General features: G+C 40.6%; 1 protein-coding gene across 1 annotated transcript in view; it reads left to right on the forward strand.

The window, feature by feature from the left end:
- Positions 1 to 5,950, forward strand: part of LOC119353976 (ATP-dependent zinc metalloprotease FTSH 8, mitochondrial-like) — an 8,197-nt gene extending 2,247 nt beyond the window's left edge. The window contains exons 2-8 of the mRNA XM_037620684.1: positions 104 to 305; positions 393 to 464; positions 944 to 1,077; positions 1,974 to 2,459; positions 2,662 to 3,429; positions 4,245 to 4,472; positions 5,129 to 5,950. Of these exons, the coding sequence (XP_037476581.1) occupies positions 104 to 305; positions 393 to 464; positions 944 to 1,077; positions 1,974 to 2,459; positions 2,662 to 3,429; positions 4,245 to 4,472; positions 5,129 to 5,614 (2,376 nt within the window). The 3' untranslated portion in view covers positions 5,615 to 5,950. The remainder of the gene's footprint in view (positions 1 to 103; positions 306 to 392; positions 465 to 943; positions 1,078 to 1,973; positions 2,460 to 2,661; positions 3,430 to 4,244; positions 4,473 to 5,128) is intronic.
- Positions 5,951 to 9,475: the final 3,525 nt, after the last annotated feature.

The following is a 9,475-nucleotide window of genomic DNA, read 5'->3' on the forward strand; positions in this document are numbered from 1 at the left end:
GACCCCGCCCCCGCACGCCGTCTCTCTCTCCGATTCCCCCGCGCGCCCGGGTGGGCCAGGCTCACAAAGGTCTGACCTTTTTTTTTTCTCTGCCGTTCGTTAGGGTTTCTCCCTGGGCGGGCTCCGGGCGCCGCCCTCACCGCCGCTCCCGCCGGCCCACGGCGGGGACGCCGGGGCGCTGGGGCTCGTCCGCGGGTACCTGACGGCGTCGCTGGGGAGCCCTGCCGCGGTCAAGACCTCGGAGTGGAGGTACCTCCTCGCCAGCCCGCAGTTCCGCAGGCTCTTCTGCAGCGGCTCTAAGAAGAGTGAGTGCCGTCGCGCCTTGTTTTTGGGTCAGTCTGGGTCTCGTGTCTCCCGGCGCTGCTGAAATATGCATCCTTTTGTGCTTTCAGATTACGAGAATTACTACCCCAAGGGGAAGAAGGAGGCGCCCAAAGGGGATGGGAGCAACAAGGATTCCAAGCGTAAGTCACCGCCTTTCTCATCCGTGTATCTTGTTCGTGTAGAGAAGTTTGTGTTGAGTCCAGCGAATTATTCACTTACGACACACTATTATCAACAAAGTGGGCTTACTGAATGTGTTTGGCCAACAAGATGGGTTAACTATGTACGCAATGATCTCCTTGCCCTATGAGTGCTAGGCAGTTTTGATGTAACAATGGAATGATACTCCCTCTGTACCAAATTAGTTATCTTAAATTTGTCTAGATACGGATGTATGTAGACACATTTTAGTGTTAGGTACATCCGTATCTAGACAAATCTAAGACAAGTAATTTGGGACGAAGGTAATAGGATATAACTGGATAATGGATTGGTCACAACCATATCCGATGGTAGTTTAACTTGTCAGTTTCAAGTTCTGCCAATTTCAAGTGTGATGAAATGTTCCAAGCTAAAAAAAACATCAAGTGTGATGAAATTGCAATTCTCTGATATGCAGAGGAATCCGATACAGATGGTCAATGGAATTTCCAGGATGGTACTTTCAAGCAGCTGCAGAACTTCTTGGGACCTCTATTGCTTTTAGGCCTCATGTTCTCATCCTTGTCTTCAAGCTCATCAGACCAGAAGGAGGTAGTTTTCATCCCCTTTCAGCCAAATTGGCCATCAAGTGTTTTTAACCGTTCACTAATATGTTTACTCTGACAAAAAGAATTCTGCGAGATTTTGTTCTGTTGTCAAATATATTTGCTTTTTTGTCGAATCCCTAAATCATTACCATGTGTCGAGAACCCCAGGAAAATAGAAAACTTTTTTGCTACCATAAAAGGACTATATAAGCTGTTTGTACCTGCCACCTCCAATCAAATTTGGAGATTCTTTTAGCATTATTAACCAATAATTGTGACAAGCAGCAGCAGATAGCAGGACCGTATTTCTCACCATGTGGTCTTCCCATGGGTTTGATAAATGGCAGAGAAAATACCCACCCTTTCTCTGTAGATGTTTAAGTAATGTGTGCCTACACGAGATAACAGGTAGCACACTGTGATCAATATGCAATATGTGAGGCGGCATGCTTGCAAAAAGATGTCCATAGAGATGATATACTATTTTGTAGAGTAGATGATGTTTAATTCTATAAGTTGTTCTCTCTAATTAATTCTTGCTTGTACACATGTTTACCTGGTGTGGCGATATGTTAACGTGCACCTTATATTTGTACTCCCTCCGTCCGAAAATACTTGTCATCAAAATGGATAAAAAGAGATGTATCTAGAACTAAAATACGTCTAGATACATCCCCTTTTATCCATTTTGATGACAAGTATTTCCGGACGGAGGGAGTAGTTTTCTATTCTTACCTTCGAATGCAAATGCCAGTTTCAGAACTATTAGTTTTTGTTTTTATTAATTATAATTTTGGCATTCATTTTTGATTTTTATATTTGTTCACTTTGAATGTATGGACGTTGCATAATCTTTAGTTTATTGGTTATGAAAAGATCTTGTACTTGTAATTTCTGCAGATAAGCTTCCAAGAATTCAAGAACAAGTTACTGGAACCTGGCCTGGTTGATCGTATTGTTGTTTCAAATAAATCAGTGGCAAAGGTCTACGTCAGGACTACACCACAGACGAACGGCCAAAGCCAAAATACTGATACACAAATTACGACCGTTGATGTTCCAGGCAGACAGGCTCCCAGCAAATACAAGTATTTCTTCAATATTGGAAGTGTTGAGTCGTTTGAAGAAAAGTTAGAGGAAGCCCAGGAAAATCTGGGTATAGATTCACATGATTATGTTCCAGTAACTTATGTTGCTGAAGTAAATTGGTTCCAAGAAGTGATGAGATTTGCCCCAACAGCGTTCCTTGTTGGACTACTATATTTTATGGGGAAAAGGATGCAGAGTGGATTTAATATTGGAGGTGGTCCTGGGAAGGGTAGCCGTGGTATCTTTAACATTGGGAAAGCAACAGTAACAAAGATGGACAAAAATTCTAAAAATAAGGTTAGTTCTTTCTTGTTCTGTATCATTCTCTTAATGTTCCTTTTATACTCCATTGAAGAGGCAACTAAAATATTTAGGTCTACTGAAAAGTGATTCTGGAGCTCCAACAGTCCCCATTGTTTTGATTTGCAGTAGCATAGCTTTTGGTTTACACGATATTGGCTGAATCTCCCTGACAGCTCCCTCTCTTTGGTTTGTGCAGGTGTTTTTTAAGGATGTAGCAGGCTGTGATGAAGCTAAACAAGAAATAATGGAGTTTGTGCATTTCCTTAAAAATCCCAAGAAGTATGAAGAGTTGGGAGCTAAGATACCCAAAGGTGCTCTGCTTGTAGGTCCTCCTGGAACTGGAAAGACTCTACTTGCTAAAGCCACAGCAGGAGAATCTGGTGTGCCCTTTATGTCCATTTCTGGTTCCGATTTCATGGAAATGTTTGTAGGTGTTGGACCATCCAGGGTAAGGAACTTATTCCAAGAAGCTCGGCAGTGTGCACCCAGTATTGTATTTATTGATGAGATCGATGCAATCGGTCGCGCGAGAGGCCGTGGAGGTTTTTCTGGTTCAAATGATGAGCGAGAAAGTACTTTGAACCAGCTGCTTGTAGAGATGGATGGATTCGGTACAACTGCTGGTGTTGTTGTTCTTGCTGGTACAAATAGACCTGACATCCTTGACAAGGCACTGCTAAGGCCTGGAAGATTTGATCGCCAGATAACAATTGACAAACCAGATATAAAGGGCCGTGATCAGATATTCCGCATATATCTTACAAAACTTAAACTGGACAATGACCCAACATATTTTTCACAAAGGCTAGCTGCTTTGACACCTGGGTTTGCTGGAGCTGACATTGCGAATGTTTGTAATGAAGCTGCTTTGATTGCCGCAAGAACCGATGAAACTCAGATTACAATGCAGCATTTTGAGTCTGCAATTGATAGGATTATTGGTGGTTTAGAGAAGAAAAACAAGGTAACATGATAGAATGCTATTTTAATCATTTGTGAGTGGAGGGGCAACACTTCATGTTCCATTGCGACCAATGAAACCAAAGTTGTAGGGTAAATTTTGCCAATTTCTTTCTCGTAATAGTATTACTGTTGCAAACGGATACGCAACCTAAGAAAGTTGATACATGCCTGATTTACACACTTTCTTGTGGAGAAAATTCACACATTACTCTGTCACTTTGTTTATGATGCTTTCATGTGAGCAAATAGGATGTTCTTTTTATAGTTTATATCGACTGGGCACAATGGCAATGATGTTCTTGGTGGGCCAAGAACATGGAATAAAAAGTGTGGCTCGGTTTCTAGCAGACCTCTGCTAAGTGCAATGGAAATACGAGCGGTCATCTTTTGCGTGGGTACTCGTAAGCAAATGTTTTAGATGTTGAATTAATAAATAAACAAAGGCAAGAGCGGCACGAACCTACAGTTCTACATGTTGTAGCTCGATTTCTAGCAGAAGTCAACTAAGTGCTCTGGAAATACGATAAACCTAAGTAAATGTTTGAGGGGTTGAATTAATTAAATAAATGAGGGCAAGAGAGGGCACAAACCTACAGTTCTACATGCACTGGCATGCCTCATGCTCCATTTTGCGACAAAGTTGGATCACAAATTTATTAATTGGAGGATTGTCTGCAGTACACTTTACATGGGAGTGCCCTAGCTATTACATTTTTTTTGTTTATTACACAATGCAACTTGTTTTGTATAGAAACTTGTTATATCTTATATTTCCCTTGATGTTGATTCTGGCCTCTACATGTCACTTGATTGCAGGTAATTAGCAAACTGGAGCGCCGTACTGTTGCTTACCATGAAGCTGGGCATGCTGTTGCCGGATGGTTTTTAGAACATGCAGAGCCTCTTCTGAAAGTGACAATTGTTCCCCGTGGAACAGCTGCTTTAGGCTTTGCACAGTATGTACCAAATGAGAATCTTTTGATGACAAAGGAGCAGCTCTTTGATATGACATGCATGACGTTAGGTGGCCGAGCTGCAGAGGAGGTATGCCCTTCCCTATGTATTTTTAGTGATGAAGATTTTTGTTAAATATCTTAGATTCGTTTGCAACCCTCGAAATCTGTACTGTTTAGCTCCATTGGTGGATTGTCTCCATCACTAAAGCAGCTGTTCAAGTGAATATGTGGGTTTTGAGTAGAATGAATGCATGGTCATTTCTGAGTGCTGCATCTGACAAGATCAGAAGACAGTAATTCTACTCCATGCATCCATTCATGCATGGAGTAGTTGTTAGGTTAATCATTCACCACTTCCATTATGGTGAATCTGTGAATATGCACAATGTTACCACAATTTGACGGGCCTAGGTAAATCAAAATATTTTACTGTTATCTGTTTCGAAAAAAAATACTTTACTGTTATCACGAGTTTCTCGACATACACCACTGCATGGTATGTTGACATTTATTCTACATGCAGTCCAGGCATCTTTTCTTTTTAAATATGGATATGCAACCTAAGGTTACTGCATAAAATACATGTTTATACGCCATAATTAATATCCCCTGTATCAAGCCAACGGCTCGTGTAGTGTTGTATTTTTGCTCACTATACATGGCATGGATGGCTGTGAAATTATTCACAATATTGCCGATGAAAGTGCACTAATGGAAAGGCTTTGTTTGTGTTCTTTTATTCAGGTTTTGATTGGAAGAATCTCGACTGGTGCCCAGAATGATCTGGAGAAAGTTACAAAGATGACATATGCGCAAGTTGCTGTGTATGGTTTCAGCGATAAGGTTGGTCTTCTATCCTTCCCCCAGCGGGGGGATGGCTTTGAAATGAACAAGCCTTACAGCAACCAAACCGCATCCATCATCGATACTGAGGTGAGGGAATGGGTCGCCAAGGCCTACAAAAGGACAGTTGAACTGTTGACGGAGAAGAAGGAACAAGTGGCTCTCATCGCTGAGTTGCTGCTGGAGAAGGAGGTCCTCCACCAGGACGATCTGACCAGGGTACTAGGAGACCGCCCCTTCAAGGCAGCCGAGCTAACAAACTACGACCTCTTCAAGCAGGGGTTCCAGGACGAAGATGGCAAGACCACAGAGCCCGCCAAGAACGCCGAGGTGCCCGACGATGACGGGCCGGCCGCCGCGCTTCCCGACGTCGTCGTGCCGACGTAGAGATCCAGGGCGAACATCTACCCCGCTGTACATCGCGTGCTCTCATCCGATAGATTCTGGTTTTGTTGTTGCAGCATAAGAAGAAAAAACTGTATAAATCAGCGCCCTCGTCTAAAAATCAGCCATGCCGGTTTTATCTATTAGCTGGAAGGGATGCAGTAGGCTTTCCGCAGCTGGCGTGGCCCTGTTGTTCTTCAGCACGATGAAGCTGCTGGTCGAGGTTCATGCTCTGAACTTGTATTGGCGTCGCCAGACGTTTTTGACGGATCCTGTATTTCTCATGATTTTACTATAAAGAAGATTTCGTCGACCTGAGTTAGAACCTTCTTATCTTCAGCCAAAGGTACAAAGCACGGACTATATTTTCTTGAGATGATGTGTTTGGTATCTACAGTAGCTAAGTACTTTGGTCGACAGTAGCCAGCTCGTACTACAGTGGAACCTATGTGTAGTTCAACGCAGCGTAATCAACTAATCGTAGCCTTTAGACATAACCGTGGCATCCTGTCAATCTAGCTTTGCTGGACACCACATTATCACATGTAGCCAAGTAGGGGTTGTACGCGTTCTCCAGTAAAAGAGTTGTCGAGTGGGTGCATTGCTGCTACCAAACAACGACCTAATAATAATAGTGGACGGACGCTATCTGAATCTGATTAGATCACATCTATTGTACATCTATTAATAATAGTGGACGGACGCTATCTGAATCTGATTAGATCGCATATACTCCCTCCGTTCCTAAATAATTGTCTTTTTAGAGATTTCAACAAGTGATTACATACGGAGCAAAATGAGTGAATCTACACTCTAAAGCATGTTTACATACATCCGTATGTTGTAGTCCATTTGAGATGGCTAGAAAGACAATTATTTAGAAACGGAGGGAGTATTGTACATCTATTCCATGCACGTACACGCGCTGAAAAGCGGCTTGGGAAAAAAGGTGCATGGCGCGGCGAGCAAGCAAAACCGGGTCCCCTTCCTCCCTCCCAGTCTCCCACGGGAGGAGGCTTGGAAGAAGAGGAAAAGACACGAGCGTGACTGTGTGATGTGAGTACCTGCTAACCATCACGCACACCCGGCACACGGAGGAGGACCCTATCTATCTACCTAGCCCGCGCCCGCCTCCGTGGCCATGTAATTCAGCTGGACCCAGTATGTTGTCAGTACTAGTGCTTATAAAGGATCTAATTATGTATGGCAGTTTCAGTTTAGTGCTTAGGTCCAAGAGAAACATCTGATGGAACTTTTGCAGGAAATAGAAGTTTCCTAAGAAGAAATGAATTAGTGACATTGGTATTACCATGCAATTGGTGTTATCAATTAAGAAGAAAGAAAAGGAAAAGGAATAAAACAAATAACGAAAAAAATTGCACACAATTTACACAGAAATGACACATTTTTATATTATGCAAGAATAAACATATAGTAGTGGATTTTTCGCAAAAAAGAAGTTTGTAAGAAGAAATAAATTAGGGACATTGATATTGCCCTTAAAGAAGAAATGAAGTGCAAAAAACTAAAACAAATAAAAATAATGGCATTGGTAATATTTCGGAAGAATCAAAACCATACTAACGAGGTTTTATAAGGTAGAATAAATTAGTGACATAGGTACTACCTTTCATAAGAAACAAAATGAAAAACTAATTGAAATAATCAAGTTTTAAAAGGAAGGCTAAATTAGTGGCATTGGTATTACACTTTAATTAGAATGAAAAATAAATTTAAAACTAAACAAAATAACACCAAAATTTAAACATGAATTGCGCTTTGCTATAATATGCAAGAATAAACATATAATAGTGTAACTTTTGCAAAAGTAGAAATTTTTCTAAAGAACGGATGAATTAAGCATTGGTATTTGATCCATGGCGTCCCTACTTCTCCAATCAAAATAATAATATTTTCTAAGAACTAAAGAATTACTGGGAACGGAATTACCATTAAGAAAAAATAAAACAATGACAAAACTACAGACAATTTATGCAGAAATAACACTTCTATAATATGAAAGACTAAGCACATTATTGTGAAAATTTCACAAAAAATGAAGTCGCCTAAGAAGGAATTAACTAGTGGCATTAGTATTAACCTTCAATAGAAAAAAATGACAATAAAACTAAAACTAAATGAAAATAATGAAGTTTTTAAGGAAGAATGAGCTAATGGCATCGGTATTACAATTATGAAGAAAGAAAAGAAAAGAAAAAATAACAGAAACAATGACAAAATTTGCACATAGTTTGCACCTAAATTGCGCTTTTTAATAATATCCAAGAATAAGCATATAATAGTGAAATTTTGCAAAAAAAAGGATTCCTAAGTAGGAATGAATTAGTGGTATTTGTCTCACCCTTCAAGAAGAAATAAAATAAATCTAAATAATGAAGTTACTACGGAAGAGTAAATTAGTAGGTTTTGTATTAGCCTTTAAGAAAAGAAAATTAAAAAATAAAACAAACAACAACATAATTTGCACACAATATTCAGAAAATGCACTTTTTCAAAAATATACAAGAATAAACATATAATAGTGGAACTTTTGCAAAAAGAATTCCTTAGGAGGAATGAGTTAGTGGCATTGGATTTACCCTTGAAGAAGAAACAAAATGAAATAATAACTATTTTTTTGGAATAAGGAACAATGAATCGGTAGCAATAGTATTACCCTTTAAAGAAGAAAGATAACAATTAAAAAAAAACTTGCACACAACTTCAATCTAAAATTGCACCTTTTATAGTATGCAAAAAATAATCATATAATAATTTTCGCACATATTGCATATTATTTATGTGTGTATGTTTACATTCGCCCAACATCCCAAAAATACCCAAAAAAATCAACTAAAAACGAAAAACAAAAAACAAAAGCAAAAATACATAAAAACAGAAAAGCATAAAAGCATAAAATAAACGGACTGGAAAGAGAGGAGGCTGGAACGTACAGTTAATGGGCTTCGGCCTAGTAGCAAATCGACTGACCCGAATATAGTGTCAGTTGAAAAACCCAGGCCCAACACAAAAACAGCACAGCCAGAAAAAAAAACTCAGCACGAATCTCAGAGCAAAAATCAATGGCCAAGAAATTGACTGATCCAAATTTAAAATTCAGGCAACTTGCAAGTAGCTAAAGTGTTTTTGCAAAGACATGTTACTTCTAACGGCAAGATGCAAATGTTTCAAAGGGCCATATAATATAAATGCTTCAGTGACTTGATCATGCCCATTTATTTCAGGCCTGACGCACCGTGCAGCCCTGGAGCAGTGTATCATCCCGTGCATGGTAGCACCGGATATTTTCCCCTTTCTCGAGCCGAATGAGTTGGATATACATAAAATAAATATATTCCAGAAAGTTTTACTTATCTTGAGCTGGAGGTACAAAACACAGAGGTACCATTTTCTTTAGATGATGTGTGTGGCATCTACTCCCTCGGTCCCATAATGTAAGACGTATTTTAACACTGGTTCCTCCCCTCAAAAATGTAAGACGTATTACATTAGTATCAAAAAATGTATTACATTATGGGACTGAGGAGGGAGTAGCCATGTACTTGGTCCGACTAGTCCTACAGGACACCCCTGTACTCGTCCCCACGTCTGTCCATGACCCCACGCGCCTCCCGCCCGAGGACCAATACAAGGATGGGGAGGATTCGTCTGGCCTGCCTGGCCTATCCGGGGCCACCTCCGCCTTGGGGATTGAGGAGTTTTCTCCTATGGGCAGCAACATGGTAGGGCCCGTGGTGGATGCATGCATGGATGTGACTACGTGCATGGTCAGTCTATCGCCAATCTCGCCGCTGGACGTACCTGGTGAGGGCGTTGTGGGGTCTCGCGGGTTGGATGTGCCGC

The sequence above is a fragment of the Triticum dicoccoides genome, chromosome 1A, assembly GCF_002162155.2.
Source record: "Triticum dicoccoides isolate Atlit2015 ecotype Zavitan chromosome 1A, WEW_v2.0, whole genome shotgun sequence".
Classification (NCBI taxonomy): domain Eukaryota; kingdom Viridiplantae; phylum Streptophyta; class Magnoliopsida; order Poales; family Poaceae; genus Triticum; species Triticum dicoccoides.